The 18,496-nt window shown below is 43.2% G+C and overlaps 2 protein-coding genes across 8 annotated transcripts in view; both read left to right on the forward strand.

Annotated features, from left to right (window-relative positions):
• The first annotated feature begins 867 nt into the window (after positions 1–867).
• LOC130372470 (CDK5 regulatory subunit-associated protein 2-like) overlaps positions 868–18,496 on the forward strand; it is a 43,275-nt gene continuing 25,646 nt past the window's right edge. For 4 of the 7 annotated variants that reach the window (XM_056578485.1, XM_056578487.1, XM_056578480.1 and 1 more), the window contains exons 1-25: positions 1,082–1,742; positions 2,761–2,816; positions 3,532–3,593; positions 4,752–4,862; positions 5,226–5,302; positions 6,288–6,411; positions 7,274–7,446; positions 8,492–8,639; positions 8,900–8,953; positions 13,100–13,234; positions 13,328–13,447; positions 13,567–13,659; positions 13,836–14,054; positions 14,149–14,319; positions 14,448–14,558; positions 14,646–14,783; positions 14,898–15,077; positions 15,181–15,375; positions 15,653–15,844; positions 16,068–16,197; positions 16,302–16,441; positions 16,905–17,021; positions 17,166–17,315; positions 17,661–17,773; positions 18,027–18,166. In XM_056578485.1, coding sequence (XP_056434460.1) covers positions 1,672–1,742; positions 2,761–2,816; positions 3,532–3,593; positions 4,752–4,862; positions 5,226–5,302; positions 6,288–6,411; positions 7,274–7,446; positions 8,492–8,639; positions 8,900–8,953; positions 13,100–13,234; positions 13,328–13,447; positions 13,567–13,659; positions 13,836–14,054; positions 14,149–14,319; positions 14,448–14,558; positions 14,646–14,783; positions 14,898–15,077; positions 15,181–15,375; positions 15,653–15,844; positions 16,068–16,197; positions 16,302–16,441; positions 16,905–17,021; positions 17,166–17,315; positions 17,661–17,773; positions 18,027–18,166 — 3,220 coding nt within the window. In that variant the 5' untranslated portion in view covers positions 1,082–1,671. The other 3 variants (XM_056578482.1, XM_056578483.1, XM_056578481.1) reach the window with 3 other exon arrangements.
• Positions 8,960–13,093, forward strand: LOC130372473 (uncharacterized). The gene has a single exon (XM_056578491.1). It carries the CDS (start codon positions 11,908–11,910, stop codon positions 13,030–13,032), a length of 1,125 nt encoding a protein of 374 aa, XP_056434466.1. The 5' UTR covers positions 8,960–11,907; the 3' UTR covers positions 13,033–13,093.

An 18,496-nucleotide genomic window follows, 5' to 3' on the forward strand; every position in this document is an offset into this window, starting at 1 on the left:
AAAGCTTGCCAAGGAGAGGCTATCCACCATGAAGCCCGTCCATCAAGTGCCAATGTGTCACTGTCTGTCTGGCTTCTGATTATATGGACTCTTCTTCTTTAATCGGTCCATACCTATTAAAGGTCCATACATGCATCCTGCTGCCAGTAGGTTAGCCAGTACGCTAGCTACTGCTACCTTTGATGTAGCTATTGAAATGAATAAAAGTCAGGTAGGTCTATCAAGTTATTACTAAAAACATCCCAACATCACTTAATCGATAGTAAGCCATATTTTTATTTTATTTTAATAGCATCTGCGCTGGAGGAATGTCAGCCTCAATGAACCTTATTTACAAGTAGAGTTTATTATATAGGCTCCATTATGTGACATGAGCTACAGGTGACGTTTGACCCTCATGCTTGGTAAGCCTAAGGTAGCATGAGCTTGACTCCAAAAATGACATGTCCTGATTTAGTTTGACCTTTAACTTATAAAAAGGGAACAATACAAACGAGGGCATGCATTTAAATAAGGGTAAATAAACGTTGTTGCTACGTAAGCTTCTAACTCTGTATTCCCACCCATCATATATAGTACAAAACAATATCTCAAAATATGCAATCTAGACATTTACTAAATATCTCTCTTACACCATTCTTGTGTTTGGGTTTCAAATGCATTACATTCCCGCTCCTTACATGGCCCTGTGTTCATAGTCTCGTCTACAGGTGTATCGGAGGTCTGGCAGGGACTGGGAGTCGTTATATTTTGGCTTTCAGCTCAGCGAAAACCTCCCCGTATATTTGTTTTAACCAATCAGGTTGTCGGAATCGCGCCCTCAAGTGGTGTCAAACCCGTTCCCGGTGACGTACACCCCTCCATGGTGGTGACGTCGACACTCTGTGGCGGTGACGTTTGGCGGTACTGAGGACTATTTTGAATCTTGGGTTGCATTTTTCCCCCAAAATCTACACTCGCTTTTTTTTAAAAAAATGGAAAATTGCTCGGACTTTAAGCAGGGATAACATTAAGCTGGTATCATGGACATGATGTTAGAGAGCGACCAGACGCTCCCCGTCGACATCAACGGAAGGTAAAGTAGCTCCACTGGAGCTAGCATGCTAGCCCTGAATACTGCTACTGGCTAACGGGAGCCTTAGCGGTCCACTGGTCTATTACTGGGAGTCTGTTGACTGGTACAGCTTCACAACGAGCCAAACTTCAACTCCAATAGCTCATAATAAACATGTATTTCAGTGTTTATTCTGAACGAGATATTTTGGTCTGCTGTCACGTTATGGTGTGTCGTTGTTTGTAAATGTACGACTTGAAGAGGGTCCAAATGCTCCTAAAATCAATGTTTATCCTTCTCCTTTTCCCTACCACATTGTCCAGTTTTTCCATAGATGAAGTTAAAGTAAGGTGTTGGAAGGTTGTGAATAGGTTCAAACTTCAAAGTTGGTTTTAATGCTCATATAGTCGGTGGTGGGTGAGCAGTGCGTACTGTGGCGCAATCCATCGGATGTGATGCTCCACGATGTAAACAACACGTCGTCTTACTTCACCAAATACCTTCCATTTAGTTATTAATACCGACCATTTATTTATTGTTATCAAGGATGAGGATTGGAGATTTGGATCAAATCGGAAATAATAGGACTATAGATCTAATGTCTGAGTGCATGGTACATGAGGATAGTACTAGAGTTAACGGTATGTTATTTCCGTGTATGCTTTCCGAAAGAGGGATGTGATCTGGGGTAGGTAACAACGACCGAATGGTTAGCTTTACTATCGTATTGCTATAATGAGAATATAGCAGCCACACATAGTTAGTATGCCCGTCCTTGTGTGCTGATGTTAATGGTAGCAATTAGCCAGTCACCCAGATGGTAAACGTACTATAGTAATCCAATATGTAAGTGACACCTTTCTTGTTAATGACTTATTCAATGATTCTAAAAGACTTAACTACACATTCAAACCATATCCAACCACACCTTTTGACGTTATTTATTTTAACAGTTGAACAAAAGAGGAAGTGACTGTTTACATCCTCAGTTCCCTACGAGGAAAGGAAGTTATCTTTAAAACGTGAATAATATGATATATATATATATATAAAATGATTTGTTGGTCAAAATAAGCCTTTAATGTGTGTGTGTGTGTGTGTGTGTGTGTGTGTGTGTGTGTGTGTGTGTGTGTGTGTGTGTGTGTGTGTGTGTGTGTGTGTGTGTGTGTGTGTGTGTGTGTGTGTGTGTGTGTGTGTGTGTGTGGGGTGGTGGTGGTTGCCCAACGTTTCCCATCAGTGAGATGGCTAGGCTTAGCTGAACCACAGTTGTCTGTTTGTCTACTAGTGACAGCTCTCTGCATCACTGGCTACTCAGTTTTTTTTTCTCTCTGTCTCAAAATTCGAGCAAGGCAGCCCCTGGCACACATACACACACGCACAGTCTTACTCATACAGATTAATAGAAAAGACTGGGAAAAGAATTACAATCCTTGGGAGTATGTTAACGAAGCAGAAATGCTGCAGCTATTTTTGGATTCTCCTTAGGGTTTTTACAGAAGCTGACCAATACGAGTATTACATAAACATGGACTGTTTTAGTCTTTAACTAGGTAACTACACTGGCACAGTGCACTGCGTGTTGTCTCTGAACTATGGTCTCTTTGGATATTCTCTTTAAAAAAAAGAATGATGCAGTGTTTTCTTTTAAAGCAGAGCGATGGATATTGCTGACTGTGTTCCCGTAACACACTTATTTTTATCTTTAGCTGCAGACTGCCAGACTCCATGGACGATGGAGACTGTTCCCCTGACAGCATGACAGGTATCAGGAAGTTCTCTTCTAATTGTTCTTCTTATTCCCTCTTCTACACTCTGTCTGGGATGTCGTCCTACTCCCCCTGTGGGCTCATTATCACCACTGTGGGATAGTCTGTCAAGAGTCAAGCGATTGCTTTTTTTGGGGGATGGGGTCAGGATGTGTGTTTCAAAGTGAAGACCATATTATTATCCAAAGATATAATAACGTTAGATGTATGTTGTAAACAATGTCTTTACATAGACAGTATATCGCTTCTACATCTTGTAAGTATTCCACAGTTACCCTAGCCTAGTACACCTAAGAGAAATAGCCAAGATAAATCTTTATTTTTTTAGACAAACCATGTTTGGCATGTGGCACTCTTAGAATAATGTTTTTTATACTAGGGATGTCCCCTAAGCGCCATGGCCTAAAAAGCATCTTATTTTCTATCAAACTACCAATACCTTACAAAAGGCTACAGCAGGGCCGTGGGCAGAACTCGTCAAGTGTGAACACTGCTCCAGAGGTTAAGGTTGTAAAACATACTGTTCATGCAGTCAGGGCGTCATATGAGAACTACAGGTTAAAAATAGTTTGGTCTCTCTCATAGCTATAGCACTCGAACAGACAATTTCTGAACCATAAGCCCCCGAATGATGACTTCAAGCATGAGGGGGGGTACCTTCATGCCATGTATTTGAATCATTAGGGAGACATTGTTTTTTTATCCATACAGCTCTATCCTTCCCAGATAAGATGACCCCCATAAAATTACTCACCATGAAGGACTACGAGAATGTAAGTCTTTCTTATACGTTCATCGGAAGTGAATGTATAGCCATTGATGTGGTGTTTAGTTATTGATGACATTGGGACACTACGTTGACTTTGTATACAGCGTGTTTGCTGTGTTATGTCTCACATTACTCAGGGTATCCATTGCCCTTAAAGGCCCACTCCACTGTATTGTTGCCTGGTTCTGATGCATGGTGTGTGGTATGCCTTGTGAAAGCATACATGTTGAAAATGTGGGTTTGCTTTAACAACCAACGCTGTTAATTCGGACCCAGCAAGAGATGTTTTGGTTAATGGAATGCAGATAAGGATTATAAGAGCGGAGGAGAAGTCCCTCAATAATTTAATAAGTCTTGCTGGTTCAAAGTTATAACAACTTAAGTATCCCAATGCATGACCGTTTTTAAGTAACCTGGAAAGTTTTGGCCACAAATGTAAACATGAATGGCAGTGGACAACTAGTGATGCTTCTTAATAGCCTTGATGGACAAAAGCTGTGTTGTCCAAATAGGATTTGGTCCTCTAAGCATATGTAATGTTACACATGTATATTGAAATTATATTATTCAATGTTAATTCAGTTTAAAGAAGAAAAGCATCCTATTTTTATTCTTCTAGTTCAATGCTTTTCCACAATACGGTAGATTACAATAAGAAGATCATTCACTGTCCTCTGCTTGGTCCCAACCACATAACATAACCAAGTATGGGGTTAAACCAGAGGTTTCCTTTTTCGGCAGGGCTTAGGTATGCTGTCATTCCGCAGAATGCTTAGTAGTGTTGCGTTGTTCACTGCATGATTGTAGAATGCTCGCAGATTCATCATCCACTTCCTCCCTTATGACCAGCTTCTTCCTCCCTGACCTCAATTGCCAAATGTGTGCTCTTAAGGGCCTGCAGCTCTATGTCGTACAGTCTACCGGGCACTACCTCTTGCTCACATTATGAAAAAAGGCACATGCACACATGCTGCTATTTAAATCCTATATTAAACATGATTCGTTTGTAGAGGCTTTATAGTGTTTTGCCATCTGTTAGTGCTTTGTCCGAAGGTTACATAACCGGCCTTCTTGTCATGCTTCTTTCTCCAGGAACGGAACAGTCAAGCTGGTTTGTTCTTTTCTTACCCAATGCCCTTTCTTCTTTTGTGTTTACCCACAGCAAATTGCAGCTCTAAAGAAGGAGAACTTTAACCTTAAGCTGCGAATATATTTCATGGAGGAGCGCATGCAGCAAAAGTGTGATGACTCAACAGAAGACGTATTCAAAACGGTGTGTTTGGGGGCAAAAGTTTGCAATGAGGACTTTATTGGATAATATGTATGTTTTTAAAAGATTATGTACTTGGTTTCAAAGAAAATAATTCGATTATTAAGGGGAGAGAATTCCATCAAAGCAAATAAACATTCTGGGTTATACATCACATTATAAACCATCAACCTATCTTATATTAACCCTTGCCATTCTAATGATACATTTTAATTTAGTGGTGGTCACTTTAAGAACCAAAGAAAATTAAGATCTGTAACTGGATTGTTTCTGCTTATTTATTTTCATTTTCCAGTTATTTAGTATAATTGCAAAATTATAACAGCTTAGTTTCCTTATTTCCAACCAAGTGCTGTTTTTCTCCAGAACATTGAGCTGAAGGTGGAGTTGGAGTCCATGAAGAGAGATATGTCAGAGAAACAGGAGCTGCTGGTGTCTGCATCGTGAGTATTACATCTTGTAATCGCAGTCCTAGAAGTATAACAAATTACAATGTGTTGTATTTATCAAACAGCTTAAAGGAATCCCAAAAGCACAGTAGGCACAATTTATGTTTGCATTAAAATGTTTGTTCACTTGGTATATCAAGACCTAACACAAAGTTATCACAATCAGAGGATAACATAAATTGCATTTATAGCAACCATATAAATATAAACATTGAAAAACATAGCAAATCATGAAAACTGTAGAGCTTTCAATCTTTCTCTATAATTTAATCTCATCTTTTATACAGTTTTTAAAGTAGCGATTAACTTACATACTTGAAGGGACAGACACGTGTTGGACATCTACGTGTTCGTCTAATTCTACTGATCCTGACCGTGTTGAACTTGTAGAAGTCTGAGTTATAGTTCTTGAGAATAAGTCTATGGTTTGGTTCTTCATACAAGTTAATACCGGTACTAATGTTTTTATAAACAATCCTTTTCATGTCATGCTATCTTTACAAATGATCATCAAGTCATATTAAAGCTGAGACTCCAAAGAGTAAGATGTCTTGGTTCTATCATTCTGCGCCCTAAACTCAATTAACTATCTGAAAAAATATCGCCACTCACACACTTTTCCAACTTACAACCACCAATGTTGTCTTATCTGTGTTGTTATCAAGGCGTGTTTGATCGCCAGAAACCACCCCGCACACTCTTTGAGACATGCATCCTTTTTGTCATTTGTTCATGCATCCGGTTTGACTGGGGATTAGACTAGACTATTTTACCCACCGTCATCATTGTCAACCAATTGAAACAAACCGCTACGTCGGGATTACTCAATACTGGATGTCCAAACCTTTGGTCTGTATCAACTTAATAAATGCAACCTGGAGTTCAATCATGGGCTTCCCTTTTGTTGAGACAAACCTTAGTGATGAATGTCATTACAAGTCAAAGTGGCTCATGTTATCGGGCCTGTGTGTGTTATCAGGAAAGCTCTGGAGAGTCTGGCCGTTCGAGACACGGGGGACTGCCAGCGTGTCGGGGAACGGGCTCGGAGAGACATGGACGCTCTGCAACAAGCGCTCAACAAGAAGATAGCTGACCTGGAGCAGGTGAATGTTTATACATTCATCATGTATGTAGGGCTAAAGCTTGTATATTTTAAAGTGCTAATTAGCTTTTTCGACTTTTCCCTTCGCTTTAGAATGTTATCTGACAAAATGTTGTATACATGTTTTAAGTCTGATCCACGGGGACTATTCGTCTGTGAAATAGTTTGTTTGCGCTCTAACTTTACTTTCGTAACAGTTTGACGTCAGACTGTGCAGTAGGCGGTGCTGAAGTGCAGAAGTCGCGCCTCCCGGCTACCCGCAATGTTTAAAACTTCTCGGGGCTGTGATTTTGCAGACACACTCGCAAAGCGTTCGACCAATTGCAACTGAGTGGGCGTACTGTCCAATCACAGTAGACTGGGTTTCTCGGGAGGGAGGGGGGGCTTAAAGTCACATGATACGAAACAGTACGTTTTTTAAAGGTGCTGAATTTTTTTTTTTGCAGAAATGAACAGTGTGAGAATAATCAGGGGTATTTCTAACATACAGGCATGCAACCCTATTCTAGCAGTACCCCCAATTGCAATCATTAACCCTAAAAATACATGAAGTAGGATTTTTAAAAATTATTCGAATGACAAAATAAAAAGTATGAATCAAAGCAAACAGTTGTGTATATTTGATTATCAACTGTAACATGCACCCCCATATGTGTCGTGTAGAGCTCATAAAATAGACATAGAAATAGAGGAATAAACAGCTGAAGCGAGTGAGCAGTATGTTTGTCGCTTACAATTCCAACCTTACCCACATGGAACAAACTAATTAATCCTAACCTAGAAAACCACTCGGGATAGTTGCTTATTATCAGTTTTAAAGTGTATCCTCGATTCCTCACACCTTATTCGTGATGTTACGGCAGGATCTGCATGCAGCAGAGGAGGAGGTGGAGAAGATGGCTGCCATCGCTGAGAAGGAGAAGCTGAGGAATATTGACCTGGAGAAGCAGCTAGTGGCCCTGGGTCTGTCTGAGGCCTTCACCCCGGTCCATGAGCCTAACAATGACCTACAGCAAGCCTTGCGGGAGAAAGATGGGTAGGAACACAGGAGCTGTGAATTTGACCATTGTTACTGGGAGGATGACTTCCATGCCAGATCACCCTAACTTGATGTTCATGCAGCTGATACGATAAGCTCATCTCACTTGCAATTATGAGAACGGTCAAACATGGGTTGACTGAATTATCCTTTGTTAGGTTTGTATATTGTGATTTGAGAACAATATTCAAATACCTCGGTTGAACTTTGACACATGTCGTCCAGTGTGAAAATTTGGCGAGAGCCAGAAGTCAAACTAACTGGTTGTAATAATATTTATATTTAATCCATACTCCTATTACAACTCACATCACTCTCTTCCAAATAAATAAGTGGGTGCGACAAGCCGGTGTCAATGGTTTTAAACAGTTTTAATATTGACTGTAGCTATTTCATTGTTTGAACAAGTCCTAAAGACACCAGAAAGCTCCTTCTACCAATAATGGGTTGGTCATTATAAAAAAAAGCTTTTTTGCTTTTATGCCGATCAGTCATCCACAATAGTGGCTATGTGTTTTCCCTTTTTGTAAATATCGCTAGTCCGGCTGTGCAATCCCATCAAATCAATGCATAATGTTCATATCACCTACTTGCGTTGTGATAGTTGGAAGTAGACCTACTCTCATACTATGGAAGCGGTGTGTATTCTCAAACTTAAAGATGTATTGAGGCTGTACCGTAACCGAGTCAGGCCGATGAGTGGATCCCAAAGCCACCTGCGTCCCAGCAATAATCCTATGTGATATTGTCCTTTTGATTTTTGCCTTATTAAAATAACACATTTGTTTAAGCACACGAAACTGCTTTAGAAATGGAAAGGGCAAATGGTCCTTTGATAAAAAGTGGTATTCTGCATCATTGTTCTTTGTCGGCTAAAAAATAAAAAGAAAGGGAAAGATGATTTTCCTTTTCTTTTTTTCTTTGTTTTTCCGAACAAATATTCAAATATAAATTCCAAAAAATACTTTACGTTTGAAATTATGAATTTGTGTCAGCCCTTCATCTTAATAAATGTTATTGATTTGTCAACTTCTGATTCCAGCATCATAGAGAACCTCCGGATTTCTTTAAGGGACAAGGAAGGTTTGATAAATCAGAAGACTAATGCGGACCAGGGAGCAGAAACACCAGCACACGACCACATCAAACAACTGACCATCCTTATCTGCGACAAAGATCAACAACTCCAGGTAAATCTTTTAAAATCACCATCCACACTATACTGATATTTTTGGGATTTTTATTAAATTCTTTAATTTCTTTTTCATAAAGTTTTTTTTGAACAATATGTGTGAAAATAAATCATTATTGGGGCAATTTAAGATATTCCCCTGATATATTCTGATTCAAAACCAAGTTCAGATTAAGGGCATCCAAATGAGGAACTGGTACACAAAACCAAATCTTCTTCAATCCCATTTACCATTTGGCAATGTCCCTTTTCCTCCAGGAGCTGAGGGAGCAGTTGGGAGGAGAAAGGGACAAGGCACAGAGGGATTACAAGGTCAGTCCTGTCTGGTGGCTCTCAGAAGTACATACTGAGGCTCCTTAACATGAGCATTGTTTAGAGAGCTCTCTTTTTGCTCCGCCACAAATCATGAGCCACGCCATCTAGCTGAGTCCTTCAGCTATGTATCAGGGCTATCATCACCCTCACTGGCACAGTCTGACCGAACAGGCGGCCCTTATTGTTGTGCAGCACAAAGCACACTATGTATTGATGCTTGAGATATGTCATGTGGTTAGCCTTGATAAATACAGGTCAGTATCTATTTGGATCACCTTTTTCCTTTAAGCATTCCTGCTGGGGTGTCCCTGTTTTGATATGCTGGTATATCCGCATGGGACCTGAATGTGAACTTGAGGCTTTGGGGTTTAAGCAGAGTAAGGATCAGTATTCAGACCTCATACTGATTCAAGTGAAAAAACGTTTGCAGGACACCATAGCAGGTTCAAGTGATTATTTATTTGGGTGCTTGGTTAATGGATGACACAAAACGTCCATTTACTCTTAAAGAGCGAGTGAACCCTCTGTTTCAGCTGGAATCCAAACAGTATGGGATTTAAATAAACAACATTCGTATAGAGTTGGAGGTGCTACGTTGATAGTTTTTTGGTACCGTTGTTGTGTTTATGCCCTATAATGATGTTTTCATGTATGTGAAATGCGCCACACACCGTAACGCAGTACACCGTACTGGTGGTGTCCGCGTGGTCCCCCTAAAGAGCAGCACGGGGGTTAGGAGCCCATTGGGACGACTTCATAGTGTTTTGGAGAGACATAGCGTAGGACCTAAATCCGGGTCTTATATCAGTAAAAGAGATACAATGGCATAGATGACTATCTTAACGTTCATATGAAACATATAAACGAGTAAAAAACAAATGTTTGGTGTTAAGTTGTTCTTTAAAAGATGTGGCTGGTTTGTTCAGTCCCAACGTTAATTGTTGACATTGTCTAGATCCAGATGTAAATCCGAGAGGACCTTATTTAAACGTACCTATCGCGATGTCGACTCATTACCAAATTTGACAGTTGGCCATCGATTTATATCCATTATATCTCAGTCAAGCTGTTTTAGCTGCTCCAATAGCTGTATCTTTGTTTTGTCCAACCCAGAGAAGCGCATATAAACTGCCCTGATCTGAAGTTTCAATCTGTATTTAACAAGCCAATTCTTTAGCGATGCATGCTGTAGGCTGGGCATTCACAAAGGCTAACGTAATGATTCAATATCCCCAAAAATGCAGACTCTCTTCTTTATATTTGGAATGTTTATTTATTGTAAGGAGGACTTTCTAGGAGCTCAGCTTTTATGGTTTATTTTTATATTGGTCGGTTTTTTGTCGTTTGCCCTATGCATCTAACCCTGTCAGGGCGCAGCTTTAATTCTGTGTGAAGATAGTGGCTGCATTATAGGCAGTGTTAATTCAGAAGGAGGGTGTTTTTTTGTTTTTTTAAGTCGATCTGAAAGCAGTGTCAGCATTCTGTGTTGACGCTCCACTGTACATGGTCAGGGACTTGAATTGGACAGATTATTTATTGCTTCGAGCCACCGGTTTTAATGGACTCGCTCAGTGGGGAAAAATGGAATATGTGTCTGGTTCCACGTCCATTCATACAACCCGGTGATTGGCACTTATTTTCAGAATTGTGAAATGTGGCGTTCCAATTCAGACGAGGCCTACAGTGCAGCCACTCAGAGTTCTTCCTGCACGCCTCAACTCTCAGTCTGCCACTATTGGGGAAATGCATTGCAAGGGCAGTTTGAATGCGCTTCCCTGGGTTGGACAAAGGAAAGAAAAAGCTGTTTGTCAGGGATATAATGGGTGTCAATTGATGGTTATCTGCCCATTTTTGGTATGTGTTGACGCCGCGAGAGGAAGGGATTTCAACAACTAACCTTGGTTTGTTGTTAAACCAGCCAAGTCCTTTAGCTGTAGTATGTAAAAGGAAAACAACCAAACCAAAGCCCCATGTTTAGGCCCTGAGCGTCGGCCACACAGTCCTGCAGCAAATCTCTAAACTTCAGTACACTTCAAACAGCTCTCCATAATGCAGATTCAGGACTTTTTTTGCTGCATTTCCTGGTTTGGCCAAGAAACTTTCTAGAAGGTTTCATTTGCAGATGAGCCAAGAGCTGTTATCTGGCCACCGTCAAAAGTTTCTCTTCTAAGTCCGGCATCTGGGCTGAGGTCAAGGTGTTAAGACAGGATTACTAAACTGAAGTACTATTCATGGCCTCTTTGTGTATCAAAACAGAATGCTTTCAGTTCTGCAAACTGTCAGACAGACAATAGTTTCAATGCAAAAAAAAAAGAAAAAGTTATATAAACTATGAATATGGTTACATAAGAGGTCTCTCTGCAAAAGGACTTGTAAGGCATAAAAAATCAATAACTTTTCTATGGCGTCCCGGGAAAAGGATCTAAAGGTAACGGTTAGGGTTGACGGCAACATGTATAACATACCTGATCAGATTGAGCTATAACTTTTTGAGAATAGCATGCAAAATAGATTGCGCTCTGCACAGTTCAATGGATTCTGTTGACACTATGTTGCAGCAGGCCTATTCAGTGGTGCCTGCATAACACTGAAGCAAAATACCTGCTGTCCTGATCAGATCTTTGCATAGGAAGATGGGTCTATGGGGATAATAGAGAATGGCATCAGCCATACCATCCCTGCAGTAGTCATAGGGGATTTTATCTGATTGAATGCCCATGGCAGAGTCATGGAGGCGGGAGCAGGGATTATGGAGGGCTTAGAGCTTACAGCACTTCGCATTTACTAGGGACCGTCATTCTCTGTCCGCTCCCTCGGTAACGCAGGGAGCATAACTGTAGACATTCCTCAGCTGGCAGGCTGACAATGAGCAACATCCGACTGCTGATGGTCAAGTGGGGTGTGGGGGTTCTGGATCAACTTCCGGCTGCCTTTTCAAGAGCTGAGGCACCATGAAGGACCCATGTCGTGTGTGTGGAGTTCGCTTGGTGGGAAGTCAATGCCGTTGGATCTTTAGCGCCACAGGACAGAGGCAGCTCCAGGTCATTCTGTCCCATGTGCTGGGCTTGGGAGTGACTCGAGGAGATGGTCGTGGAGAGTTCCTGTGTGGGAAGTGCGTGTTCCAGCTGGAGAAGGTAATTCACTGCGACATCGCCATCAACCGGCTCCAGGAAGAACATGGTGCTCAGGTGCAGAAGCTCCAGGCAGAAAAGGAAAATGTAATCCAGTGCCTTAACCACATCTACAGTAAGAACAATTCATCCCATGCTAAAGGTGATGGGGAAGGTCCCAGGTCCAAGACTCCCGTTAGATCCTCTGGATGCGGCAGTCCCATTGAAGATGATGAGGTGGTGGGTCAGCTCGCGTCCGAGTCTCGGCCCCACAGAGATGCAGAGGTGGGCCAGGTGAAAAATCGGATGAGAAGGTGCGTGAGTCTGGATAGACTCGGAGGCAAAGCGGCTACGCCAGCCCGCTCGGGCCTCAGAAGGCCCCCGCTCAGGCCCGGATCCGGATCGATGGTGGAATGTTCTGCCGGTGGTCTCCAAGCTGCACGCCACCGTTCCCAGAGCATGTATCTGGACCTGGTCAACCGTAAGGGCTCCCTTCCTAGCCCTGGATTCAAAAGTCGCTCAACGTCCCTGCAGTCCCTCAATCAAGACTTTGCCTCCAAAACCTTTACAGACCCTCAGCCGAAGCGACACCTCAGAGAGCCCATACCCAGAAAAAACCTTACCGACGGGTCCAAAGCAAAGGACCAGGCTAGAACCCGGCACCGTAGCCCCACGGTTCAGCCGTCCCTGATCTCTGACCTCGTCCAGTTGTTGCATTGCATCTCCAGACGGCCAATCCTTGCCCCGCCAGACAGCCGCATCCCTTTGCTGCAGAAGACACATAGCGGTCATACACCTCCAAACCTCCTCAGGACCAAACGAAGAAGCAGGGAGGCACAGTGGAAGTCTCTGCATGACCTTACAGAGGAATTTAATGATGAATACACTCCCGTGACTGAAAAGGTAGTCCTTGGCTCTCTGCAGTTGGAAAGCCACCATTTGCCATTAGTGGGTTGTTATAGCTGATAGGGATGTCATGTCTCTGTTCTTATTGTCCGATGCTTATCTAATGTCATTTTTTGTTTTGATTTAGGGATTTGCAAAGAGAGAGCATGATGTCACCCAGTTGGAGTCCACCAATAAGCTGCTGAATAATGAGCTTACTCAGATCAAAAGCAGCAATGAGCACTTGACCAAAACACTGGCAGAGGCCCAGAATCAAAGCAAGGTACTTAGGAGTCAAGATATTTTTTTTATTTTATTTTTTATTGTACTGGATAACATTTTCTCATGTATAACTGTTTTTAATTTTTCTTAACAGGCGCTTTCTGGAAAGTTGGATGAGAAGGAGAATGATCTTTGCTCTGAGAGGAAAAACTCTCTGAAACGAGATAAAACCATCCAGGGTCTCTCTCAAGTCCTCAAAGAAAAAGAAAAGGAGGTAGATTAGTCACTGTCCAATACTTTAGTTTAGATAATCATCTTTAGCATCATCAACCATGCAACGAGGAATAACACGGAATAATATCGTGCTGAAACGTTTTACCTTGTGTTGCACAGATCTTGGAGTTGTGTCATGAGATTGAGGACCGGGATGAGGCTTTGGCAAAGGCACGAGAGACTGCACATAAAGCACAACTTCAAAAATACCAGGTAAGTCACCGGCATCTTTAGCCTGATGTTACTATGATGCGGTCCCTGGAGTTACGTATCTTTAATCTCCATTTTTCATTGATATTAAAAACTTCTTTGTGTGTGTGTGTATATATATTCTATTTGGGAGTTAATGCACAATAGAAAGCTTGACTTGTCTTGACTTTCCTCCTTAGGGTGCAGAGGAGCACCAGAGTCTGCTAATGGAGAAGCAGGCAGAGCTTGCTCACCTTCAAGGAGAGCACCACACCAAGGTGCTGGAAGCCCAAAAACTGCAGCGTGCCCTGGCCAGAAGGGAGCAGGAGCTGGCAGACATGCAACAGGCCAAGGAGCAACTGGAGTTTGAGCTGGAGGACTTCCAACAGCAGAAGAAGAAAGGAGATAAAGCTCTGAATGTAAGGCAGATACAAAGCATTTGATCGTATAAGTATATCTCAGATGTTTATACTTGAAACTACAAATCAACCAACTTTAACTATATTCCTGCAGGACTTGCAGAACCAGCTGAAGAAGCTGAGTGGGGAGATCGGGGACAGGGAGAGCGCTCTGGAGCAACACTACCAGGCTCTTCTGGATGAGACCACCAGAAAGCTGCAGGTCCATGAGGTCTCCATTCAGCGCCTCACCTCCACTCTGGCAGACAAGGAGCAGCAGCTGCAGGTGACAAAACCCCTCACTAAGCTGGAACCTTTAGTATAAACGCTAATATAATTGGTGCACAGCTAGATTGAAATGATGAGTGATGATTGGTGGGTGGATAGATTGATATTTAATTATGTGTTTTTCAGGAGTATTTGAACATGGTGAGAGATTTTGAGCAGAGCAGAAGCCCCGGAGGAAGTGACGTCATGCTTTCCAAGCTTCGAGACCGACTCAAAGAGAAGGAGAAGGCTCTTGAGGTATGGGTGTGTTTCAGATGTAGAAGTTGTAATTAGTTGTGTTCACTCTATTTTAATTTTGCTTCTCTTTTATTTGTAAACTTGCAGAAGGCATTGGACGAGAAGTTTGCAGCCATTGAAGAGAAAGACAATGAAATACACCAACTGCAGTTGGCTTTAAGAGAAAAGGAGCGAGATCTCGAGAGACTCAACAACTTGCTGACTCACAACAATGAAACCATTAATGTGAGTACCTTTTTATATGTTAAAAAAATAGGCATGGAAAAAATATTTGTCCCCAAAAGATCTTTTCTTTCAAGTGCATCTAGATATTAATGTTGTGGCCTCCCTGCTCTGCAGAGTTTTGACAGTGTGATCAAGGAGAAGGATGTGGAGCTGCAGCACCTGGCCAACACACTGAACAACCTGCAGAGAGCCAAGCAGGACCTGGAGGACAACCTGAACAGAGCTCTGAGGGAGAAGGACTCCATCATCAGCCAGCTGCAGCTCTCGCTGCAGGGCAAGACCAACGACATGGAGGTTAGACTGGCATCGGTTACCTCTACATACCCAACTTCCTTGAGTACACAAGTAAGTCTTGCTTTGCAGAGTAGTTTCCAAACCTTTCTTCTTCTGCCTTCAGGAAATGGCCCAAGCAATGCTCAGCCAGTCCCAAAGTCAGGCCCACGACCTTGCCGAGAAAATGGGCCAGCGGTTAAAGGTGACGGAGGCCATGTTGGCAGAGGCCACTAAGGCCAGGGAGAACCTGGTGACGGACAATGAGTCCGCAGTGGAAGGCTTGTTGGCCACCATCGGCAGCAAGGACAAACTGTTGAAGGTGGGCAGCATCACCAACTCATTCCATCGTTCTTCATTGGTGGTCCCTCTTCTGGTCTTTCATTGGCATTTCATTCAGTCATTTAGCAGACCCTCTAATCCAAAGTGAGGCTGAGAATCATCAAAGCGTTCTATTCAACTTTTGGTAGCTACTGAAAGAATATTGCTAACAATTACTGGACAGAAAGGGTAGTAGCCAAATGATTGAGGTAATGAAAGGTCTTTTTTTTGTGTCTCTTGTCTGACTCCCCCACCCCTCTACTCCATGTGTCACCCAGGAGTCCTCTGAGCACTACAACCGCATGCTGTCTGAGTACACACGGGAGATCCAGGAGCTGAAGAGACAGCTGGTGGACGGGCAGCAGCAGCTCCGCGCCGCTGAGAAGCACCGCTCTACCGCCACCCAGGACGGCCACCTGGAGGCTGCTGAGCTCAAGCTGCTGTTGGTAGAGAAGGATAGCCTGATCAAAGTGAGCTCCTCTCTGCGGCAACTGTTGGAAGTCAAGTGTACTACTGGATATGAATATATATTAGGCTTTTACTATGACCGTAGTCAGTCGTAGAATCATTAATACATGTTGTGTTTAGCTCTCATGTTGACCATGGACACACTCTGTTCACTTGGTGTTCACTCTGTAGCACTTTTTGTTGTTATTCCAAATGTTAAAAGATGGTGTCATTGTAATTTTGCAGGAGCTGATGGAGCGCGGTCAGAACACAGATGGGTTCCTGGCTGAGCCAAGGATCAAGGAGGAGTCGGATCATGTGTTGGAACTCAAACACACTGTACAAATCCTGAAGGAAAGGCTGATCGAAAGGGAAGGTAAGACGTCAAAGTCTCACAAAGACTCTCCGGAGGAGTATTTCTATTTATGTCACACATCCTTTTCGTCTGCTCTAAATCCACATTTTGTTGTGGTCCTGCAGCCGAGCTAACCAAGATGAATGGTGAAGGACATATAGAGAACATCACGGTCACCAGGAGGACCATGGTCATCCTGAAGAAGGAGCTGGCACAGCAAACGGAGGCACTGAACAAGGCCTTGAAGAGGGAGAATGGACTGAAGGTCAGTGAATCCTGATGACCATAAAAGGTGCTTCATGATGAGTTTAGGAGCTACTAGTTGAGTGTGATTTGTTAGATAGGGTATAGCCATCTTTCAACTATTAGTGAATGAACATTTTATGTGAGAATAGTGTGGACTGCACCTGCCTCTGGTTGAGCCAATGTATCTATGAGACCGCTTGGACCAATCAGGGCTTCTCTTCAGTGATTGGTTCAGGCAATTCATCTTGCCTGTCAAACACAGGAGAAGGAAATGCAAGATTTCTCAAAAGTGGAGAAATATGGGGGGAGAGAGAGGGCATAGGTGGAAGAAATTAGTTTTGGTTGTTTGGTTTCACAACGGTAGCTCTGTTTCTGCTCTCGTTTTACAATTCTTGAATCTTACCTACAGCCCCTTTTTAAACTCCACAAAGATCATACTGTCTTTCAGAGATGACATGATTCCAAACATACATTTCTTCTAGATTTCCCTGGCAGAGCTCCAGTCGACGTTGGCTGAGCTGGAGGCCCTCGTTCAGGGCCACCAAGCGAACGCAGAGTCCCTCACCAGCACTCTGGAGACCAAGGATCAGATCATCGCCGTAAGTCAACCCCCGTTAAGGAGTCAAACTCCCTTCAGACGCATACCAGCTTTGGATTAGGAGCCGTTCCCTCTCTCTACATGGGTGATCTCCTCCCTTGCTTTAGCCGTCTTTGTGAGCGCTCGTTTCTCACTCTCTGGGCAGGAGCTCCACCAGCGTCTGGGTCAGCGTGGGGACAGACAGACTGGCAACGGCCAGGAACATGGCTCTGCTACGGACACCGGTGCGGAGAGGTCGACGTCTAGCCTGCCTCAGAGGGAGAGGACCATCATTGGAGGAGACAGCCAGCAAAAGGTAATGGAAGAACACATACATTAAAGCGACTAGATGACAAGGGATTTTTCACATAGAGATGACCTCTATATGCATGGCAAGTTTCCAGGTCCTGGCACCTTCTGAAGCCAGCTTTTGATGGATGGATATTTGCTCAGTGCCATATTTACATTTTGGCTTAACTGCCATTTTTTTATGCACTTGAAAATCCCTTCTCAATTTGAATCAGACACTGCTATAGGGCCTCCACAGATCCTCCGTGGAAGCCTCATTAGATGCATCCCTGATCTCTGCTAGTGGACCATTATTTAACATGAAGGAGAGGCATTAACATGTGACCCTGTCTGGTTGGGGGTCTCCCTCCAGGATTTGCCCAGCTTGTCCTCCGTACATGATGAGCACGCGGCCCTGACCCGGGCCCTGAAGACAGAGCAGCAGCTCTTCTCCAGCCTCATCCGAACCGTCAAAGAGCAGGACAGGTGAGGGGACCCGGCTGTCCTCATCCATGAACACATCAAAGCCATGACATTCGGAATTTGTATATTCTGGTCAATACATAAGATTGGGTTTTCAAGTTGTCTAACCTAGAAATAAATTATACATTTACAATGACCATAATGGTATTTCGTCCACATATTTTCTGCACCAAAAAGCTACTACACTGAGCATAGTTTCCATCAATGATTCTTTTTAAATATCTATATACTGTGTGTATGTGTGTGTGTGTTGCAGCTCCCAGCGTCTGCATGCGCTGCAGCTGGAGCTGACCGCTGTGCAGCTCCTCCGGCAGCAGCTGGAGGAGGGCATCCGGACCAACGAGGGGCTGAGGGACCAGCTGGAGGGAGAGCTGCTCCAGGCTCAGCTGCGAGAAGGTGCGCTTCATCCACTCTCTGACCTAGACCGTGACACACGCGGCAGTTTGTTAAGTGGAACAGAATGAGTGATTTCAAGCTATCTACTGGTAGTAGATAGCTTCTAATTGTATGCATCAGCTACTCACCTTACTAGGAAAGTACCTCAAAGTCCCCCTCCAACATGTCTGCATCAGTCTTGTTTCCTGTTCACATGCTCTCTTTCCTTTTTTTTCTCATCCTTGCTGTATACTAGAGCATGCACATCTGCTCCTTCTCCTTTGTTTGTTCTCTTTGCGTTCACGTCATCAGCTCTTCATCTGCATGTACTGTGTCGATGCTGTCTGCCTG

This window comes from Gadus chalcogrammus, chromosome 19 (assembly GCF_026213295.1).
Source record: "Gadus chalcogrammus isolate NIFS_2021 chromosome 19, NIFS_Gcha_1.0, whole genome shotgun sequence".
Lineage (NCBI taxonomy): Eukaryota > Metazoa > Chordata > Actinopteri > Gadiformes > Gadidae > Gadus > Gadus chalcogrammus.

Excerpts from the sequence above, each read along its gene's own strand:
- LOC130372473 (XM_056578491.1), top strand. The coding sequence starts at position 11,908 with ATGAAGGACCCATGTCGTGTGTGTGGAGTTCGCTTGGTGGGAAGTCAA.